This window comes from Oncorhynchus masou, chromosome 10 (assembly GCF_036934945.1).
Source record: "Oncorhynchus masou masou isolate Uvic2021 chromosome 10, UVic_Omas_1.1, whole genome shotgun sequence".
Classification (NCBI taxonomy): Eukaryota; Metazoa; Chordata; class Actinopteri; order Salmoniformes; family Salmonidae; genus Oncorhynchus; species Oncorhynchus masou.
In genome coordinates this window covers 20915458-20939783 of record NC_088221.1, presented here as the reverse complement: position 1 = coordinate 20939783, position 24326 = coordinate 20915458, and the positions used below count along the sequence as shown (strand labels likewise).

Here is a 24326-nt window from a genome sequence, read left to right as displayed (position 1 = left end):
TGCAAAAGGTACAGGAATTGGACTGCTGAGGACTGGCGTAAAGTAATTTCTCTGATGAATACCCTTTCCGATTGTTTGGGCAATCCGGAAAAAAAGCTTGACCGGAGAAGACAAGATGAGCGCTACCATCAGTCCTGTGTCATGCCAACAGTAAAGCATCCTGAGACCATTCATGTGTGGGGTTGCTTCTCAGCCAAGGGAGTGGGCTCACTCACAATTTTGCCTAAGAACACAGCCGTGAATAAAGAATGGTACCAACACATCCTCAGAGAGCAACTTCTCACAACCATCCAGGAACAGTTTGGTGACAAACAATGCCTTTTCCAGCATGATGGAGCACCTTGCCATAAGGTAAAAGTGATAAGTGGCTCGGGAACAAAACATCGATATTTTGGGTCCATGGCCAGGAAACTCCCCAGACTTTAATCCCATTGAGAACTTGTGGTCAATTCTCAAGAGGCGGGTGGACAAACAAAAACCCACAAATTCTGACAAACTCCAAGCATCGATTATGCAAGAATGGGCTGCCATCAGTCAAGATGTGGCCCAGAAGTTAATTGACAGAATGCCAGGGCGGATTGCAGAGGTCTTGGAAAAAGAAGGGTCAACACTGCAAATATCCACTCTTTGTATCAACTTCATGTTATTGTCAATAAAAGCCTTTGACACTTATGAAATGCTTGTGATTATACTTCAGTATTCCATAGTAACATCTGACAAAAATATCATAAGACATGGAAAGAAAACTTTGTGGAAATTAATATTTGTGCCACGACTGTACAATAACAGTTCACAAACTCAGTTCTTAATCAGTCATTATGTTTCTGAGTGAATGGCCTGCTGTGACAGAGCCTGGGGAGGAGCCACTGCCACGAACCAAAGCTAAGTGGGTCTCAGGCAGTGGTGGAAAAATGTACTCAATTGTCATATTTGAGTAGAAGTAAAGATACCTTAACAGATAATGACTAAAGTAAAAGTGAAAGTTACCCAGTAAAACACTACTTGAGTAAAAGTATCTGGTTTTAAATATACTTAAGTAGTGGTAGAAAAAGTACAAACTTGTCATATTTGAGTAAAAGTAAATGCTATACATCAAATTCCTTATATTAAGCAAACCACAAGGCACTATTTTTGTATTATTTTTTAAATACGGACAGAAAGGGGCACACCATCACTCAGACGTAATTTACAAACACAGTAGTTGTGTTTCGTGAGTCCGCCAGATCAGAGGCAGTAGGGATGACAAAGCTTTATATTGATAGGTGCCATAATTCTTTCCTGCTTGAGCATTCTAAATGTAATGGGTACTTTTTTGTGTCAGGGAAAATGTGGGTAAAAAGTACATTATTTTCTCTAGGAATGTAGTGGAGTATAAGTAAAAGTTGTCAAAAATATAAATAGTAAATAGTAAAGTAAAGTAAAGTACAGAGTAGTATTTAAAAGTATTTTACTTTACACCACTGGTCTCAGGGTACAGAGACTCACTGAGGCAGAGTAAACAGCTCAAACTACATTTTATTGCATAATTGATCAACTGTTATCGTAACCTGATCATCTTTCAGCCCGAACCTGTCAGCTACCATCTCCAGCCCTCGAACAGGAACAGCAGCAGTCTAATAAACTGTTAGGGCTGATTGTCTAGCCAATCACATACTTGATTGACTTATTACCCTCAGCTGGGCTCCATTAGCCACCCAACAGGGAAGGTGCCAGAAAGGTGCAGCAATTGGGTTTGCCTACTCAGTGCCACACCTAGTGTCTAAACCATAAAGATTGGTTTGAGATAAGTCATGGTATTTCTGAGTTAATGGCCTGCTCTCTGTCCTCTAAACCATAAACACATGATGTAGATCAGTCATGGTGTGTCTGAGTTAATGGCCTGCTCTCTGTCCTCTAAACCATAAACACATGATTAGATCAGTCATGGTGTGTCTGAGTTAATGGCCTGCTCTCTGTCCTCTAAACCATAAACACATGATTTAGATCAGTCATGGTGTGTCTGAGTAAATGTCCTGGGTTGTGATACAACACACTGCACTGATGTCACATTCTGCTCGATCACAACACTCAAGTCTAATCTTTGACAGCTAGAAGGTTGTGTAATCACTGCTTGGGGTGCTGTGTATGTATATGTGTGTAATCTGGCTTAGTTACTGAGATTTGGGTTTCCGGTAAAGAGCTTTAACACGCTCTGGGCATATGTTTGTGAGACTGCAGTGGGTTTATGTAACAGAGAAGACTCTGACTGCCATATGGCCTATCAGGAACCTGGCTGTGGCAAGACTGACAACACTGTTAACATGTTCTTTGTATTGTATTTGTGATGGATCATGAGAAGGAGATGGTGTTTACACATGTTCAAATATTTTCTGCATTTGTATCAGTTGTAAAGGCAGCAACAACAAATGCATATGAAAACACAAGCTTATAGTAACACACGTGCACACACACACCACCATCCCCACCTTATTAGACTATAGCCCAGCTCCATGGCTCCAGCTGTGATATGAAATCTGACACAGCCAATTTGCCTTCCAATCCGTCAGCCACTGGAGCAGATTCATAAAACAGTGTTCAGTAAGGCCTTAGAGCCTCAGGGCCCCACCTCCAGTCTTAAGCACCCATTCTCCTCCTTGACTCCCCTCTGTCTCACCCCTGTCCCCCCCCCCCTGCCTCCCCCATGTCTCCCCCTGCCTTCCCTATGCTTCACTCAGGTGCAGAGATCCTCTCCAATATCCTGCCAGTTTACAGGGTTTCCCTGGGGTCTCTGTGAACTGCAGGGGTATAGAAGAACCATCCCTGAGATCCCCTGAAGAGGTATTGTTAGATTACACTGAGCAGTATAGGGGTTTTATTCTCCAAACATCACCCTCCTAAAAACAAGGAAACACAGGGTATTTTCACACGTTTGAGCCAGAACAAGCTCAGTCAAGCCAAGCTTCCTGAGCTGGCCTGGATACATACACTGTAATGGAAAATGTTTCATTATACGTTAACTTTTTGTATTATCAACAGTAAAATATGTTTTACTGCAGTATAATGTAAATTATGGTGCATTGTGGGAAAGAATTGCTGTATTTCGAATGGTACTGTAATTATACCCCACAGATTACAGTGCTTTACCGTATTTTTGGAGCGCCAAAACCGTTTTGACCATTAGTGGGTGCATGGTATTGTTGTTTCTGGCTCATTAACATATTTTGAGGCGTGCCTTGTAAGAGGCTATATTTGTTGTACCTGTGAGTGAGAATGGCAGCAGGGTAGCCTAGTGGCAGGGTAGCCTAGTGGTTAGAGCGTTGGACTAGTAACCGGAAGGTTGCGAGTTCAAAACCCCCAAGCTGACAAGGTACAAATCTGCCATTCTGCCCCTGAACAGGCAGTTAACCCACTGTTCCCAGGCCGTCATTGAAAATAAGAATTTGTTCTTAACTGACTTGCCTGGTTAAATAAAGGTGAAAAAATAAAAAATGCTGTACCAATTCAACTCCTATGTGGTTATAGTGCCCCAACCATTTAAAATGTATATGGGACAGATTGGAGTGGCAGCAAGTCTTGGAGATTGGAGTGGCAGCTTTTTGCCATGTCCTTTTGGTCTGTTTTGACCTGTAGTTGTTGCCAGTTTGGAAGCCTTTGTTAAGGCCTCTAGTACAAGTGATAGATAATACAACATATTAATTAACATGCTGTAATGTTTGTGAACACTTTACCTAGCAGCCAACCTGCTTGCATAAATCCCTTGTAAGTACTAAACTATGTAGAATTTGGGCCTGTTGTAAACTAAGACTCCCTACTACATCACCCAGTTCAGGCTTGATCTGATACTGCACATCAAGGTCACAGAAGAAAAATAATGAAATTCAAATAATTGACCCTTGGTCAATAAGTTTTTTAAATACAATCGCCTACCCTCAACAAATTTCATTCATTCGTTCCGATTACGGTAGCTTTTACTTTTTTACAGTGTAATACAGTACATTTTACAGTATTGTACTGTGTGCCATTACACAGCACTTGCTTTGATACTGTATTTATATTACTGTAGATGTACTGTAGTATGAAATACAGACTTTTACTTGCCACCAAGCTGCCTGTAAGCTACTGTCAAATTCATGGTAACCCCATTACAGTGTAGTGATTATAGTTGCTGGAACCATGCTGAAAAGGGCAACGTATGTAAAAAGACAATTCGTGTGAAAAGGGTTATTGTTGAATAATGCAATACTTGTTTTATTTCCTATAAAACAGATGTTTCTTGTGCAAACCCTTTTGGGAGTTCTGTTCAGCATCAGTGATTTTCCCTTGGGTGACAAAAACAATAGTTTCTTATTATTAACGCTGGAATCCTTAGTGGTGAAACATCCATTTGCGATATTACAGCAACAAATAAGTTACTGCAAATAACAAACACATTTTTTCCCCCTGCACATTTTCTTTTACCATGCTCCTCAGCTTGGCAACGAAGGGGTCATTCCACCAATTAAGTGCCTTTTGAGTAGCGTAACTTGGTAAAAAAAAAGAAAATACTGCATATATTTTACCAAATGTTTATATTCTGTCACAAAGAGCACCTGTACAACTTAATAAAAAACACTTTTTCCCATCTCAAGTGGTTAAATAAAAAAAATTACAATAGTAATTTTGAGAGCCAAATAAATTAACAGGGTTGACCGTAACAGAGTTGATGACTTCATCTTAAATATTGTGTGGAACAGGGAGGGGCAAATAAATGCAAGCTTCACTAAAACATTTAAATTGTGAAAACATTTGTAGCCTGTTTACCTATGGGTAATAAGGCTGAGGTGTTATGTATGACCCCCTCAGTTTTCCACCAAAAAAACCACCAGAAAATTGCAAAAAATAGTAAAACCAGCTCACCTATGACTTGACTATTAGATGTTCAATGTTTAATTGAATGACCCAAAAACAATAACAGCGGTGGTGGGTCTGCCAGTGGCACTGTTTCCCCCTACTGCGGATTACATCTTTAACATTAGGGTCTTTCAATAACCTATTGTCTACAATCCTTCTTAAATGACAGGTTAGTACGTGAAGTTTAGTTTTCACAGCTGTTTTTTGGTCATGTCAGTGGTTGTTTTTATACAAAGGTGTGTTATCCTGTGCTGCTCCTTATCTCTGCAGAACACTGATGGCTCTTTTGAACTGGGGTTCTGGGTGAAAGACAGACAGACAGACACGCACATACGCACACACGCACACTGAACTGGAGACTGGAGCCGCAGAGATAAGCAGAACTCTCCAGTGCATAACAGGATAAAAGAAGGGTTTAAAAGAGGTGTAGTTTGTTTTTCAACATGTCCGTGGGATGTTGAACTGAAGATATACAATGGAGTGTACAAAACATTGAGAACACTGTTTCCATGACAGACTGACCAGGTGAATTCAGGTGAAAGCTATGATCCCTTGTCACCTGTTAAATCTTAAATCCACCTCAATCAGTGTAGATGAAGGGGAGGCGACAGGTTAAAGAAGGATTTTAAAAGCCTTGAGACAATTGAGACATGAATGGGGTTGACTGTACCCTTTGGGGAGTTCACTGTTTCCATGACATAGACTGACCAGGTGAATTCAGGTGAAAGCTATGATCCCTTGTCAACCTCTTAAGGATCGGACCCTTTTTTTCAATTTCCGCCCGAAAAGACATACCCAAATCTAACTGCCTGTAGCTCAGGACCTGAAGTAAGGATATGCATATTCTTGATACCATTTGAAAGGAAACACTTTGAAGTTTGTGGAAATGGGAAATGAATGTAGGAGAATATAACACATTAGATCTGGTAAAAGATAATACAAAGAAAAAAACATGCATTCTTTTGTATTTTTTTGTACCATCATCTTTGAAATGCAAGAGAAAAGCCACGATGTATTATTCCAGCCCAGGCACATTTTGGCCACTAGATGGCAGCACTGTATGTGCAATGTTTTAGACTGTTCCAATGAACCGTTGCATTTCTGTTCAACATTTTGTATCAAGACTGCCCAAATGTGCCTAATTGGTTTATTAATAACTTTTCAAGTTCATAACTGTGCACTCTCCTCAAACAATAGCATGGTATTCTTTCACTGTAATAGCTACTATAAATTGGACAGTGCAGTTAGATTTACAAGAATTTAAGCTTTCTGCCAATTTCAGTTATGTCTATGTCCTGGGAAATGTGCTCGTTACTTACAACCTCATGCTAATCGCATTAGCCTACCAATCCTGTAAAGGTTAAATCCACTTCAATCAGTGTAGATGAAGGGGAGGAGACAGGTTAAAGAAGGTTAAAGAAGAATGGCACCTACTGCCATTCAGAAGGTGAATGGGAAAGACAAAATATTTAAGTGCCTTTGAATGGGGTATGGTAGTAGGTGCCAGTTGCACTGGTTTGTTTCAAGAACTGCAACGCTGCTGGGTTTTTCCAGCTAGGTCACCCGTGATACAAGTCAGTTTTCAACCTCCATGCAACTCAATATTAGAAAGGTGTTTCTAATGTTTGGTATAGTCAGTGTACATCAATGATGAACTGGAAAAAGTGTGTGCTGAATGATATCCCTCTGCCACATGCCCAGGGATAAAGCATAGACTAGTGCTGAGCGATTAGTGCTTTTTGAGGTTGTTTCGGTTGGATTATTAAAAAAAATATCACGTTTTTTGTGATTTTGATTATTGTTTTAGACATTAAATGAACTATGCATTATGTGTGTTGAATGCTGTAACACATAATAAAACAATTAATACAAGTCTTGTGATGGCAGTGACTGCCCATTACTTCTTATCAAGTATTCACATTACTTTAAGAAAAATATTTGTTTTAATTGATGGCTTTATTATTTCATTCCTAGTCATCATACAAATCATATTTCATTTGTCACATGCACCGAATACAACAGGTGTAGACCTAACCATGAAATTCTTACTTAAAGCCCTTAACCAACAAAGCAGTTCAAGAAAAATAGTTTACTAAATATTTACTAAATAAACTAAAGTAAAAAAAAGTTTAAAAAAATGATCCATTGAAAAGGTAACACAAGAAATGTACATAACAATAACAAGGCTATATACAGGGGGTACCGACACCGAGTTGATGTGCGGGGGTACAGGTTAATCGAGGTAATTTGTAAAGTGACGGTGCATCGACTTTTAATAAACAGCGAGTAGCAGCAGTGTAAAAAACAAAAGGGGGGGTTAAATGTAAATTGTCTGGGTGGCTATTTGATTTGTTTAGTTGTTCAGCAGTCTTATAGCTTGGGGGTAGAAGCTGTCAAGGAGCCTTTTGGTCCTAGACTTGGTGCTCAGGTACCAATGCAGTGTGGTAGCAGAGAGAACAATCTATGACTTGGGTGACTGGAGTCTTTGACAATTTATTGGGCCTTTCTCTGACACCGCCTAGTATATAGGTCCTGGATGTCAGGAAGCTTGGCCCCAGTGATGTACTGTACCGTACGCACTACCCTCTGTCATACCAGGCGGTGATGCAATCGGTCAAGATGCTCTTGATGGTGCAGCTGTAGAACTTTTTGAGAATCTGGGGACCCATGCCAAATCTTGTCAGACTCCTTAGTGGGGAACGGTGTTGTCGTGCCCTCCACACAATTGTCTTGGTGTGTTTGGACCATGACAGTTCATTGGTGATGTGGACACCAAGAAACATGAAACTCTCAACCTGCTTCACTTCAGTCCAGTCGATGTTAATGGGAGTCTGTTCGGCCTTCCTTTTCCTATAGTCCACAATCAGCTTCTTTGTCTTGCTCACATTGAGAGAGAGGTTGTTGTCCTTACATTGCCAGGTCTCTGCCTCCTCCCTATAGGCTGTCTCATCGTTGTCAGTGATCAGGCCTACCACTGTTGTGTCGGCAGCAAACTTAATAACAGTGTTGGAATCGTGCTAGGCTACTCAGTCGTGGGTGAACAGGGAGTACAGGAGAGGACTAAGCATGCACCCCTGAGGGGCCACAGTGATGAGGATCAGTGTGGAGGATGTGTTGTTGCCTACCCTTACCACTTGGGGCGGCCTGTCAGGACATCCAGGATGTTTAGTCCCAGGGTCCTTAGCTTTGTGGGCACTGTCTCTATAGAGCTGCTGCCTATGCTGTCTGACAAAATCACAATTTGAGTAGTTCTTCAAAGTAAGTAAGGCATACTTTTCTGACTGCAAACTATCAATCAGTTAGATCTTGCATTTTCATGCTCGCAAAGGGACTTCTTTCCATCCCTCTCGATCTTATGTTCTCTCCTCTCTCAGTCTCCATGTTTGCTCCACACAGACTGTAAAGTTTAAGCAGGCACGCCATGGATTATAGTCGTTGTAGTCAATTACCACGTTTTCTGTACTAAACTATGTAGAATTTGGGCCTGTTGTAAACTAAGACTCCCTACTACATCACACAGTTCAGGCTTGATCTGATACTGCACATCAAGGTCACAGAAGAAAAATAATGAAATTCAAATAATTGACCCTTGGTCAATAAGTTTTTTAAAGATGAAAATTAACCATTGATGACATCACCCACATTGTTCCCTATGTGAAGTCTCAGTGGCGCATTTGAAGATCAGGAAGTGTCATTTTAGAGCTTCGCCATCTTGCTTCGTGGAGGACTTTTTGGAAACATTGCATGCACAACTTGAGCTACTCCAGGAAGTGACATTGCAGGCTAGCTCAGTGCTGCCCCCTCTCATTGTGTATCTCAAGTAGAAGGCAGTCTGGGGTACTGCAGGCTGCACATTGTGTTTCTAACTTCTGTGTGCGGTTTTAAAATAATTGGTTCAAGGACATACATCTGGCAAAATAAAATAAAGTATTGGTCCCATGAATGTGTTTGGAAAACTTGTATACCCACGGATATTGACCATTAAGATCGCTATATTCCAATTGACTATAATTGGGGGACTCTGCTTCCTGAAAACATTGCCTGCAGTACCCCGGTAGGCTTTGACCTTGAAATCCTCAATGACCATGTTTACATGCACACCCATATCTCCTTATTATTTGGGATACTCAAGTATTCTTTTCTTGAGTTGCTTATATAAACATCATAACCCGCTTACAATAACCCCAAAATAGCTTCTATTCCAGTTATGAGAAACCTGGATAATGGGATATGCTTATCTTTGATGGGATACTGTGGCATGTAAACATCTTATCTCATTTACTGTGGTTTTTCACGGTCTGCGCAGGCTGTGTCGCATATCATGGGTTCGTGTGATAGGTTTTCCTCTTTTTTTATTTTATTTAACCTTTATCTAACCAGGAATTGCTCACTGAGATTTGAGATTTATTTTTCAAGAGCGTCCTGGCCAAGATTGTCAAACAAATCACTACCTGCACGTTTTGATCCACCATAATTATTCCAAAATCATTTATTTAGCTGAGACTCTGTACTGGACCATATAGGATACTGTCTACTTTCAACCCTAATTTAGACAAGTTTCTGTTTATAATTTCCAACATTTGGTAGGCCATATTATAATTTCTGACATTTGGTAGGCCATTTGTTTGTCAACTATAGTTAGATAATATAACTTTCGTTCTGCCTTTCAACCAGAACAACGGAATGGATCCCAGCCAGCGACCGAAAAAACAACTTTCGTAAAAGAGGGAAAGGAGGCGGTCTTCTGGTCAGACTATGGAGACGGGCACATCGTGCCCCACTTCCTAGCATTCTTCTCACCAATGTCCAGTCTCTTGACAACAAGGTTGATGAAATCCAAGCAAGGGTAGCATTCCAGAGGGACATCAGAGACTGTAACATTCTTTGCTTCACGGAAACATGGCTCACTGGAGAGACGCTCTCGGATGCGGTGCAGCCAGCGGGTTTCTCCACACATCGCGCCGACAGAAACAAACACCTTTCTGGTAAGAAGAGTGGTGGGGGCGTATGCCTTATGGCTAACGAGACGTGGTGTGATCACAGAAACATACAAGAACTCAAATCCTTCTGTTCACCTGATTTAGAATTCCTCACAATCAAATGTAGACCGCATTATCTACCAAGAGAATTCTCTTCGATTATAATCACAGCGGTATATATTCCCCCCCAAGCAGACACATCGATGGCTCTGAATGAACTTTGTTTGACTCTTTGCAAACTGGAATCCACACATCCTGAGGCTGCATTCATTGTTGCTGGGGATTTTAACAAGGCTAACCTGAAAACAAGACTCCCTAAAATGTATCAGCATATCGATTGCGCCACCAGGGCTGGCAAAACCTTGGATCACTGTTATTCTAACTTCCGCGACGCATATAAGGCCCTGCCCCGCCCCCCTTTCGGAAAAGCTGACCACGACTCCATTTTGCTGATCCCTGCCTACAGACAAAAACTAAAACAAGAAGCTCTCACGCTGAGGTCTGTCCAACGCTGGTCCGACCAAGCTGATTCCACACTCCAAGACTGCTTCCATCACGTGGACTGGGACATGTTTCGTATTGCGTCAGGCAACAACATTGACGAATACGCTGATTCGGTGTGCGAGTTCATTAGAAAGTGCGTTGAAGATGTCGTTCCCATAGCAACGATTAAAACATTCCCTAACCAGAAACCGTGGATTGATGGCAGCATTTGCGTGAAACTGAAAGCGCGAACCACTGCTTTTAATCAGAGCAAGGTGACTGGTAACATGACTGAATACAAACAGTGCAGCCATTCCCTCCGTAAGGCTATCAAACAAGCTAAGCGTCAGTATAGAGACAAAGTAGAATCTCAATTCAACGGCTCAGACACAAGAGGTATGTGGCAGGGTCTACAGTCAATCATGGACTACAGGAAGAAATCCAGCCCAGTCACGGACCAGGATGTCTTGCTCCCAGGCAGACTAAATAACTTTTTTGCCCGCTTTGAGGACAATACAGTGCCACTGACACGGCCTGCAACGGAAACATGCGGTCTCTCCTTCACTGTAGCCGAGGTGAGTAAAACATTTAAATGTGTTAACCCGCGCAAGGCTGCAGGCCCAGACGGCATCCCCAGCCGCGCCCTCAGAGCATGCGCAGACCAGCTGGCTGGTGTGTTTACGGACATATTCAATCAATCCCTATACCAGTCTGCTGTTCCCACATGCTTCAAGAGGGCCACCATTGTTCCTGTTCCCAAGAAAGCTAAGGTAACTGAGCTAAAGGACTACATCCCCGTAGCACTCACTTCCGTCATCATGAAGTGCTTTGAGAGACTAGTCAAGGACCATATCACCTCCACCCTACCTGACACCCTAGACCCACTCCAATTTGCTTACCGCCCAAATAGGTCCACAGACGACGCAATCTCAACCACACTGCACACTGCCCTAACCCATCTGGACAGGTAGGAATACCTATGTGAGAATGCTGTTCATCGACTACAGCTCGGCATTTAACACCATAGTACCCTCCAAGCTCGTCATCAAGCTCGAGACCCTGGGTCTCGACCCCGCCCTGTGCAATTGGGTACTGGACTTCCTGACGGGCCGCCCCCAGGTGGTGAGGGTAGGCAACAACATCTCCACCCCGCTGATCCTCAACACTGGGGCCCCACAAGGGTGCGTTCTGAGCCCTCTCCTGTACTCCCTGTTCACCCACGACTGTGTGGCAACGCACGCCTCCAACTCAATCATCAAGTTTGCGGACGACACAACAGTGGTAGGCTTGATTACCAACAACGACGAGATGGCCTACAGGGAGGAGGTGAGAGCCCTCGGAGTGTGGTGTCAGGACAATAACCTCACACTCAACGTCAACAAAACTAAGGAGATGATTGTGGACTTCAGGAAACAGCAGAGGGAACACCCCTATCCACATCGATGGAACAGTAGTGGAGAGGGTAGTAAGTTTTAAGTTCCTCGGCATACACATCACAGACAAACTAAATTGGTCCACTCACACAGACAGCATCGTGAAGAAGGCGCAGCAGCGCCTCTTCAACCTCAGGAGGCTGAAGAAATTTGGCTTGTCACCAAAAACACTCACAAACTTCTACAGATGCACAATCGAGAGCATCCTGGCGGGCTGTATCACCGCCTGGTACGGCAACTGCTCCGCCCACAACCGTAAGGCTCTCCAGAGGGTAGTGAGGTCTGCACAACGTATCACCGGGGGCAAACTACCTGCCCTCCAGGACACCTACACCACCCGATGTTACAGGAAGGCCATAAAGATCATTAAGGACAACATCCACCCGAGCCACTGCCTGTTCACCCCACTATCATCCAGAAGGCGAGGTCAGTACAGGTGCATCAAAGCTGGGACCGAGAGACTGAAAAACAGCTTCTATCTCAAGGCCATCAGACTGTTAAACAGCAACCACTAACATTGAGTGGCTGCTGCCAACACACTGACTCAACTCCAGCCACTTCAATAATGGGAATTGATAGGAAAGGATGTAAAATATATCACTAGCCACTTTAAACAATGCTACCTAATATAATGTTTACATACCCTACATTATTCATCTCATATGTATACGTATATACTGTACTCTATCATCTACTGCATCCTTATGTAATACATGTATCACTAGCCACTTTAACTATGCCACTTTGTTTACATACTCATCTCATATGTATATACTGTACTCGATGCCATCTACTGTATCTTGCCTATGCTGCTCTGCACCATCACTCATTCATATCTTTATGTACATATTCTTTATCCCCTTACACTGTGTATAAGATATTAGTTTTGGAATTGTTAGTTAGATTACTTGTTGGTTATTACTGCATTGTCGGAACTGGAAGCACAAGCATTTCGCTACACTCGCATTAACATCTGCTAACCATGTTTATGTGACAAATAACATTTGATTTGTTTTGATTTGATTTGATTTGCAGCTTCTTTTCTGTCATAACTTGTTGTCCTTGAAGACTAAATAAAGTAGTGCTCACCAGAATCATGTCTTAGAAGAAATGCATTAGTAATCTATCCAGTACATTAGTAATCTATCCAGTACACTAGTACTCTATCCAGTACATTAGTAATCTATCCAGTACACTAGTAATCTATCCAGTACATTAGTAATCTATCCAGTACACTAGTAATCTATCCAGTAGATTACTAGTGTACTGGATAGATTACTAATGTACTGGATAGAGTACTAGTGTACTGGATAGATTACTAAATGCATTAGTAATCTATCCAGTACATTAGTAATCTATCCAGTACACTATTACTCTATCCAGTACATTAGTAATCTATCCTGTACACTAGTAATCTATCCTGTACATTAGTAATCTATCCAGTACACTAGTAATCTATCCAGTACATTAGTAATCTGTCCAGTACACTAGTAATCTATCCTGTACATTAGTAATCTATCCAGTACACTAGTAATCTATCCAGTACATTAGTAATCTGTCCAGTACATTAGTAATCTATCCAGTGCATTAGTAACCTATCCAGTGCATTAGTAACCTATCCAGTGCATTAGTAACCTATCCAGTGCATTAGTAACCTATCCAGTGCATTAGTAACCTATCCAGTGCATTAGTAACCTATCCAGTGCATTAGTAACCTATCCAGTGCATTAGTAACCTATCCAGTGCATTAGTAACCTATCCAGTGCATTAGTAACCTATCCAGTGCATTAGTAACCTATCCAGTGCATTAGTAACCTATCCAGTGCATTAGTAATCTATCCAGTGCATTAGTAACCTATCCAGTGCATTAGTAACCTATCCAGTGCATTAGTAATCTATCCAGTGCATTAGTAACCTATCCAGTGCATTAGTAATCTATCCAGTGCATTAGTAATCTATCCAGCGCATTAGTAATCTATCCAGTGCATTAGTAATCTATCCAGTGCATTAGTAATCTATCCAGTGCATTAGTAATCTATCCAGTGCATTATTAATCTATCCAGTGCATTAGTAATCTATCCAGTGCATTAGTAATCTATCCAGTACATTAATTGTAAGATAGCTAGGTGGGACAACCACATATCACAGTCATAGTAAATACATTTTTTTCAATAAAGTAGCTTTCAGCAAAGTCTGAGCTAGTAAGAAAAAAAAAAGTGTGAGTGTTAGATCATGTAAGGCTTTATTTCAATTTTTTGCCCGGGGGGGGTGCTGTGGGATTATTTAAGATACTCTTTGAAGAGGTGCAGTTTCAGATGTTTTTGGAAGATGTGCAGGGACTCTGCTGTCCTTGCTTCAGGGGGAAGCTGGTTCCACTATTGGGGTGCCAGGACAGAGAAGCGCTTGGACTGGGCTGATAAGACAATCAGTTTGTCTTGGGCGCATATTTTATGTGGTTGAAATACTGTTTGCTTGCATAACAGTGTCAAAGATAATACATTACACACATATTCACATTTTATCAAGAGATGATGAAAAAAAATATATATACCTCCACTCTTGTTCCAGAGACAAAGTTAAAATGTATTGTATCATTTTACTGCAAGAAATTCAGAATTTCAACAGGAGTTCATATTGTATTATGCTACATGTGAGAGGTCATAGGCCTACAGTCAGTGTCCGTATTTCAGTTACTATTCCATCGAACCCATATGAACTTAAAGGAGCAATATTCTGTTCACACACGTGAGGGGGATATCAAATGTGCATGTAAACAGCTTATCCCAAATAAGACCGTAAGCGGATAGGGGTGCACATGTAAACGTGGTCAATGAGAGGGGGCAGTCATTCTCCCCTTGGAGAGAGCTTAATTTGTGACTGGCTACTGCCTCTATGTGGAGGCTAGAGGTACTGCAGCCTGTTGTGTATGCCTGACATTGCCCACCCATTAGATCCCAGCCAGCCTTCCAGCCAGACAGTTAGTTGAGTGAAGTGGGCTTGAAGGACACCACTTAACACTGGACTCAGACTAAGACCTTGTTTACACCTTGGGTTAACATGTGGGTTTCGTGATCTGGTCAAGGTTTGTCGCATCTACACACATTAAAATGTATCTCTTATCCGTCTACTGTGTCCTCACTGAGACCAAATTTCCTGGTGTCCAAATTATTTTACAGATATTCTTTCAAAATAATAGGAATGTATTTATTTGAAGACAATTATTGATGCCATAAGTCAATTGTGCTACCTTTCAATGAGGCCAGTATAATGGTTTAAAGAGTTTGAAGGCCAGATCTGTTTACACTTGATTAATATCCAGATACAACGGGTCCCTAACTACCTCCAGAGGTGGTCAGGAAGATCTGACCACAATCATATCACAATGCGTCTTTCAATCGTCTACACCAGTCTAAACATGTGGGCACAATCAGGAAGTGGGCAAGACCAGGACAAAGGGTGCATGTATAAACAGGGCTATAGGTCAACATCTGGAGACCACAGACTACAGTCCAAGGTTACTAGCTTTGGAAAGTCTTCAAACCCCTTCCCCTTTTCCACGTTTTGTTACGTTATAGCCTTATTATAACATGTATTAAATTATATATTTTTCTCATCAATCTACACACAATATCCCCTACTGACAAAGCAAAAACAGGTTTTTAAAAACACAAACACTTTATATACATTAGTATTCAGACCCTTTGCTATGAGACTGGAAATTAAGTGCATCCTGTTTCCATTGTTCATCCTTGAGATGTTTCTACAACTTGCACTTGAATTTCCACCTGTGGGAAATTAAATTGGCTCATGCTAACAGTAACAAAAACAGGACAACGACCCTGTGGAACAAGTCAAGGAGAGCTGGAATACTTTCCAAATGCACTGTATCTAACTCATTCATTCACTCACTCGCCAGCGTTGATCTGGCTAGTTCACAATCCTGCCCTGTAGTCCTACACACACACACACACACACACACACACACACACACACACACACACACACACACACACACACACACACACACACACACACACACACACACACACACACACACACACACACACACACACACACAAAAAAGATAAATGACTCCGAGAGACCAGTAGGAGGTAACATTTCAAATAATTTATCATCAGCTTTGTGGAGAAATCATACAAAGACATTAAAGAATGCAATTACACAACTAGAAAGTTGGAGACTTCATACACACAGCCAGTGGGAGAGGGATGGAATAGATTAGAACAATCTCAGGGCTAGAACCAGACACAGAGAGGAATAGATGTGCTAAAGAGGTCAATGGAACTCCATGAAAATGCGGGGGTGGGGGGGGGGGGGGAATGCCATAGGGTAAAGATCCTCAGTCTCCCCATTCCCCCCCCCCAATTTGCCTACATTTAGGCTATTGTTTATATGTGTATCCCACACTACTGTATGTTGAGTATAATTCTTTTATGGACTTCAACCACAATACATGTTCATGTCAACACCAATCAACTGCATTACAGTTAAAAACAACTGTGACTAGCACCACCGATTTCTATATGCTAGCTATGCTACCAGTTTATACGAACAGTTAGCATTTAGCACTCACTTCTTCTAAACCTGAAAAAGAACAACTTCTACATGTTATGCAGCAAAAACAGCCAAATATATCCAAATCAGACTTTAGTAACCACATGACAGATTTGACGAATATCCATTTTGTTAGATCAGATTTGTTGAATGTGGGCCAATCTGGCATCCTTCTTCTACCCCCCACAGTGTGCGTTCCATGTACCTCTTTGCTGCATCTATAGGACACTGATGATGTCATACAGGGAATCAGGGGAGCAGCAGGGAGCTGTAGTTCTAAAGGTTCCAGTTGGTTCCTGTAGTTCCATTCACTAGTTTTCAGTCAGAACCATTATATACTTCAGCAATAAGACGCGAGGGGTGTGGTATATGGCCAATATACCACGGCTAAGGGCTGTTCTTATGCACGACGCGATGCGGAGTGCCAGGATACAGCCCTTAGCCGTGGTATATTGACCATATACCACAAACCCCCGATGTGCCTTATTGCTATTATAAACGGGTTACAAATGTAATCAGAACAGTAAAACTATATATTTTTGTCATACCCGTGGTATACGGTCTCATATACCAGGGATTTCAGCCAATCAGCATTCAGGGCTCGAACCACCAACTTTATAATGTAGATGATATAAAGACTATACTTCTGCTATACTTCTTAGTGAATGTTGAGATCTTTCTTGACATCGTTGTCCAATCCCTCTTCGTCAGATTCTAGTTACAACCAGGTTGCAAAAGCTATGTTGAGGCGAATCAAGTGCAAAAAGATGCAATGCTTGAGGCCTGGGGTTAGCAGTTCAAGTTTAGTGCCAAGGTAGGATGTAAGCTAAGCTAAAGTAAGGGATAGATAGCTTATCAGAGGAGTACATCAATAACAACATTACAGAACACCTAAATAGCTTCACTGGAGACGGATGGGCGGATTTACACAGTTCACAGTCTGCCATTTTAAGGCTCACGCATACACACATGGTAGAAAGCTAACTGTAGTATCATGGAAGTTAGCTTGATTGTTTGTTTCGCCTCAGAGGCTAAGCTAATCCTGTAGGAAACAGAGCTCAGTCATTGTCCTACTGTAGGAGGGTGACACTCAATCCAAGAATGGTCAATGAGGTTGCAGCTCCAGTTAATGCCAAATGGGGGAGAAGGGAGAAAGTGGGAGGAGGGAGAAAGTGGGAGAAAGTGGGAGGAGGGTACGGGAAAAGAGTTTCATAGTCACACAGGCACTTGATAAATGACAACACACCACCACGACTTGTAATAAGGCACGACAGACTATACTCACGACGTACGCACACGTCTTCGGGACAACACCACGTTAATCCACCACTCAATGTACGAATGTACAGTACGCTTCAGAACAGATGGGTTTACAGGTTGATACCCTTATCTACTTAGAGCAATAATTTGGTTCATTTATTTATCTTTTAATTCCCTCACATTTTCTGAGGAGCAGTATCTTTTAATTCCGCTGTTGTTTTGTAAAAAAAAAAAAAAAAAAATGGAGGGATACATCTTATTGGATATAAATCTTTTCAATACATATTTTTGGGGGGGACAAAAATATCTATATCTGCTGAAAAAACTGTGAAACTATTTATTCAGTATCATGGGGAAATTTGCTATAGCTACAAGGAAACTCAATGCTCTGGCTTCAGCAGAAATATATGGAAGAACCAATATCATAAGGTTAAATAGTCAGTCTTTATTTCGCTGGCTAATGTTTTGCCAGCATAAATACTGCCTAATATATTTCTGTGATAAATCTAATACAGCATCTCAACATGTAGCAACGAGAGCATTAAAATAGAATGGTTACATATAAGGTTTGATTACACACACACACACACACACACACAATAATGCATACACACACACACACAATAATGCATACACACACACACACACACACACACACACACACAATAATGCATGGAGAGACAGACACAATAAGTGTACTCACACACACACACACACACAATAATGCATACACACACACAATAATGCACACACACACAATAATGCACACACACAATAATGCACACACACACACACACACACACACACACACACACACACACACACACACACACACACACACACACACACACACACACACACACACACACACACACACACACACACACACACACACACAATAATGCATACACACACAATAATGCACACACACAATAATGCACACACACACACAATAATGCACACACACACACACACACACACACACACACACACACACACACACACACACACACACACACACACACACACACACACACACACACACACACACGAATGCATGGAGAGACAGACACAATAAGTGTACTCACACACGCACGCACGCACACATGCACACGCACACAGTGTTAGGTAGTGACATAATGGATGGAGCTCTAGCTTTTGATTATGGGAGAATATCACATGTTTGTAGTACTGGAGTCAAATATTCTTAGTATTTTGTTTAGTTTTGTATTTTTAAAAATGGTTATAGACCCAGACAATAAAAGGATTGTCTCTAAAATGACTTCCAAGTATAATGGGCATCTTCAACATATAGTTTATGATTATCATCGAGGATTGAGCCTCATTGTAAACTATGGCAAATATAAAATGAAATGCATGATATTTGAAATTTGCTCATAGGAGATTAGAATGGAAACAACAATGACAGAAATCATGATATATGGGGTAAATACATTAAAATACTTCCATTCTCTATACAAGGCATACCATGACTATTAAGAGCAGCTTAATGGAGACTCAACTCGAGATGCAGGATTCTGGTTACACAGGTATTCGGCCACTATTTTGACGTTACTAAACTGTTATTATGACTTTACTAAACGTCATCTTAGAGCTGGTTACAGCTTCTATGCCATTAGAGATCAGATCAGTCAGCACCTAAAATCAGCAGCGGTAATTAACACGGAACACACACACACACAAATTAGTCTTGACTATCCTCAAACAGTCAACACAGGTTTGTGAATTTATTGGCAATTTCTGGAATGATAATGGTCATCAGAAAAGCTACTGTTTCTTTTTCATTAACTCTGATTTAGTTGTCATCCTTCATTGGTTAAAGAGTCTGAATCAGACTTATTTTGGTTTATTTTGCTCTCTCTCTCACTCCCCCCACTCTCTCTCTCTCACACGTACACTCTTTCTCTCTATCCACTCACATCTTTCATCGCAAATCTAAGGTGTCAAAGACACATCTTAGCAGAACAGACACCATTATTGTGAGTTGGTCTTGAGAGATGGTCTGTTGAGAGACTGTTTATACTAGTTTTAGAACAATGGATGGGGGCGATGGTACAGTAGTGAATGACAGAGTTAAACAGTCTTTACCAAGGCTAACATGGCACCCTGTTCCCTATATAGTGCATTACTTTAGAACCATAGCCACATGTGGTCAAAAGTAGTGCAATACTCTTGTTCTGGTCAAAAGTAGTGCACTGTACAGGGAATAGGGTGCCACAGGAGAGAAGAATGAGGAAAGTGGGAGGGGTTTAGGTTTAGCTCCGGGTGAGAAGCCCCTTCTTATAGGCCAAAAGGCCTGCTGCCGTGGCAACAGACAGGACAGAGGCTACGCCCAGGAAGTTGATGAACCCACCCACCGACGGGAGGTTCCGCTCCCAGAAGGTGGTAACGAATGGGAGTGGTGGGACTTCCTGTGTGAGAGGGAGAAAGAGAGAGAGCGAGAGAGAGACGGGGGCACAAAGTTAGGTCTACATTCGCTAATGTCCTTTAGATACTTTACATTTAGATTTAAATTTGTTTTATATGTGACCTATAAAGTATTGAAATCCTTACCTTTGATTCAGGCTCTGTTTGCCAGATCTGATTCTGAGGAATCCTGCCCATCATACACATGATCTGGAACAACAATTCATTCCTTTTCAATACAAAAACAATACTACAATTTCTTTGACATATATTTACATTTTTCTTTTTGGGGGGGGTATATGAAATAAATATACACTCCCCTGCGTATTTATTTGGACAGTGAAGCTAAACCTTTCAATTTGGCAAAATACTGAGATCAAGTTGTACGGTGGCGCCGACAGACATGGCAGATCTGCTTCTAGCTCCTAAGCAACTTTGCAGTATATTGTTTTTTGTGTGTTATTTCTTACATTATTAGCCCATTACGTTTTCTCTGTTATTACATAAAGCCGGAAATAACTTTTGGATATCAGAGCGTTGGTAACTTACCAGCATTTCAACCAGGAATACAACTTTCCCAAATTGGATCCTTTGTTCGTAACACCCAGGGCAATTGAAATGATCCCAGAGACTGCTTAAAGACGCCTCCTTGGAGAGCAGGTATTCAGGAGTGGACTTCTAGTCCAACTCAGGATAACCTCTCCCTCAACATCAACAAAACAAAGGAGCTGATAGTGGACTTCTAGTCCAACTCAGGATAACCTCTCCCTCAACATCAACAAAACAAAGGAGCTGATAGTGGTCTTCTAGTCCAACTCAGGATAACCTCTCCCTCAACATCAACAAAACAAAGGAGCTGATAGTGGTCTTCTAGTCCAACTCAGGATAACCTCTCCCTCAACATCAACAAAACAAAGGAGCTGATAGTGGACTTCTAGTCCAACTCAGGATAACCTCTCCCACAACATCAACAAAACAAAGGAGCTGATAGTGGACTTCAGGAAACAGCAGAGGGAGCATGCCCCTATCCACATAGATGGGACCATACTGGAGAAGGTGGAAAGCTTCAAGTTCCTTGGCGTACACATCACAAAGTATTCAGATCCCTATACTTTTTACACATTTTGTTACGATACAGCCTTATTCAAAAAATCAATTAAATAAAGAAAAAAATCAGCAATCTACACACAATACCCCATAATGACAAAGCGAAAACAGGGTATTTTTTTTTTGCAAATGTATTCAAAATAGAAATACCTTATTTACATAAGCATTCAGAACCTTCGCTATGAGACTCGAAATTGAGCTCAGGTGCATCCTGTTTCCATTGATCATCCTTGAGATGTTTCTACAACTTGATTGGAGTCCACCTGTGGTAAATTCAAATGATTGGATCTGATTTGGAAAGGCACACACCTGTATATATAAGGTCCCACAGTTGACAGTGCATGTCAGAGCAAAACCTAAGCCATAAGGTTGAAAGAATTGTCCATAGAGCTCCGAGACAGGATTGTGTCGAGGTACAAATCTGGGGAAGGGTACCAAAACATTTCTGCAGCATTGAAGTTCCCCAAGAACACAGTTGTCTCCATTTTTGAAAGGAAGATGTTTGGAACCACCAAGACACTTCCTCGAGCTGGCTGCCAAACTGAGCAATTGGGGGAGAAGGGCCTTGGTCAGGGAGATGACCAAGAACCCGATGGTCACTCTGACAGAGCTCTAGAGTTCCTCTGTGGAGATGGGAGAAACTTCCAGAAGGAAAACCATCTTTGCAGCACTCCACCAATCAGGCATTTATGGTAGAGTGGCCAGACGGAAGCCACTCCTCTGTAAAAGGCACATGACAGCCCGCTGGGAGTTTTCCAAAAACAAGATTCTCTGGTCTGATGAAACCAAGATTGAACTCTGTATACCAAGTGTAACATCTGGACGAAACCTGGCACCATCCCTACGGTGAAGCATGGTGGTGGCAGTATCATGCTGTGGGGATGTTTTTCAGCGGCAGGGACTGGAACTAGTCAAAATCGAGGGAAAAATGAATGGAGCAAAGTACAGAGAGATCCTTGATGAAAACCTGCTCCAGAGTGCTTAGGACCTCAGACTGGGGCAACGGTTCACCTTCTAACAGGACAACGACCCTAAGCATTCAGCCAAGACAATGCAGGAGTGGCTTCGTGGACAAGTCTCTAAATATCCTTGAGTGGCACAGCCAGAGACCAGACTTGAACCCAATTGAACATCTCTGGAGAGATCTGAATATAGCTGTGCAGCAAAGTTCCCCATTCAACCTGACAGAGTTTGAGAGGATCTGTAGAGAAGAATGGGAGAAACTCCCCAAATAAAGGTGTGCCAAGCTTGTAGCGTCATACCCAAGAAGACTCGAGGCTGTAATTGCTGCCAAAGGTGCTTCAACAAAGTACTGAGTAAAGGGTCTGAATACTTATGTAAATGTGGTATTTCAGGTTTTTAAAGTTGTTTTAATAAATTAGCATGAAAAAACGCAAACATTTTCATTTAAAGCTTTGTCATTATGGGGTATTGTGTGTAGATTGATGAGGAAAACAAACGATTTAATACATGTTAGAAAAAGCCTGTGACATAACAAAATGTCAAGGGGTCTGAATACTTTTTCGAAGACAGTATATTTTTTTTTTACCTAACGAGGCAAGTCAGTTAAGAACAAATTCTTATTTTCAATGACGGCCTAGGAACAGTGCCTTGTTCAGGGGCAAAACGACAGATTTTTACCTTTCGGTTCCTAGTCCAACGCTCTAACCACTAGCTTACCTGACGTATCTGGTTTGCCATTTAGAATTCAGGGCACCTTATATATATCTCGTCCCCCCATTTGAAGGTGTCATAAGTATTTGGACAAACTCAGTCTTCACTTCTCCACATTTACTTGATTGGTTGAACAGTGCAGAAGAGAACCTCCCCTGGCAGTTTTTTTCTTGTCAGGACCAAAACAAATTGAAGACAATGGGGGATACCTAGTTAGTTGTACAACTGAAATGTTTCTTCCACATTTAACCCAACCCCTCTGAAACAGAGAGCTGCAGGGGGCTGCCTTATTCAACATCCACAGTGCCCGGGGAACAGTGGGTTAACAGTCTTGCTCAATCCAGGATTCAATCTAGCAACCTTTCAGTTACTGGCCCAACGCTCCTACCCGCTACCTGCTAACCTCCCCTGTTATTTCTAATGGTGAGATACTAGCATGTTTTGGGTGCATAATTTTGTGCGTCTGTAACTTTCTCACTCATCATTATTCACGATTCATTCATGATTATCCATAATCATGGTAGCATTCACATTAATGTAGAAGTGCTCAGAAACATATTTTGTTCTTATTTACAGTAAAAATGACTGAAAAATTACACAAAACATTATTTACCATTAATTTCTATTGGGCACAACATAATCTGAAACACAACCAAAACAAACTGCAAATGCATCCAACAAGTTTGAAGAGTCACAAGCTTGATGTACTCATTGCGTGCTAGAACTATGGGACCAAATACTCAACTTTTGACTAAGTGCAGTACACTATAAGTGCATTTGTCCAAATACCTATGACATCTTCAAATGGGGGGACTAGATATAAAGTGCATTCATTTGGAAACAGTAAAACAGATATGTACTGTATGAAAATACCCTGAAATGAAAGGTGACATTCTGTACTGTCATCGCATATAAAACATTTGATCTCGAATCCAAAATGTTAGCGTATAGAGTCAAATAAAAGGTTTTAGCTTCACTGTCCAAATAAATATGTACACTTTTAGAACAAAATTAGCTATCTAGAACCTAAAAGGATTCTTTGGCTGTCTCCATAAGATAACCCTTTGAAGAACACTTATTGGTTCCAGTTAGAACCCTTTTGATTCCAGGTAAAACCCTTTTGTGTTCCATGAAGGACCCTTTCCACAGAGGAACCAAAAAGGTTTCTCCTACGGGGACAGCCGAAGAACCCTTCTGGAACCCTTCTTTCTAAGAGTGTAGGGGAGTGTATGACTGCTTTGGGAAGGCTCTCACCTCTCTGGCGGCCCTCTCCCCTGCCTGAACAGCCCCCTCCATGTAGCCACTCCACTCAGTAGCTGTCTCTGTGCCTGCAAAGTACAGTCTGCCTACTGGCTTCCTGATAACCCTAAAGAGAGAAGGGAGGAGAAGAGGGAGCGGAAGGAGAGAGGGGGGAGGGGAGGTATAAAGGTTAAATAAAAGGTTAGATAACATCACTGTGTTTGTGTGTGTGTGTGTGTGTGTGTGTGTGTGTGTGTGTGTGTGTGTGTGTGTGTGTGTG

General features: G+C 41.6%; 1 protein-coding gene across 1 annotated transcript in view; it reads right to left on the bottom strand.

The window, feature by feature from the left end:
- Window positions 1-18024: 18024 nt before the first annotated feature.
- Window positions 18025-24326, bottom strand: part of mao (monoamine oxidase) — a 74883-nt gene continuing 68581 nt past the window's right edge. Inside the window, exons 13-15 of the mRNA XM_064976165.1 lie at window positions 24062-24173; window positions 20174-20236; window positions 18025-20031 (exon numbers count right to left, since the gene is read on the bottom strand). Coding sequence (XP_064832237.1) covers window positions 19876-20031; window positions 20174-20236; window positions 24062-24173 — 331 coding nt within the window. The 3' untranslated portion in view covers window positions 18025-19875. The remainder of the gene's footprint in view (window positions 20032-20173; window positions 20237-24061; window positions 24174-24326) is intronic.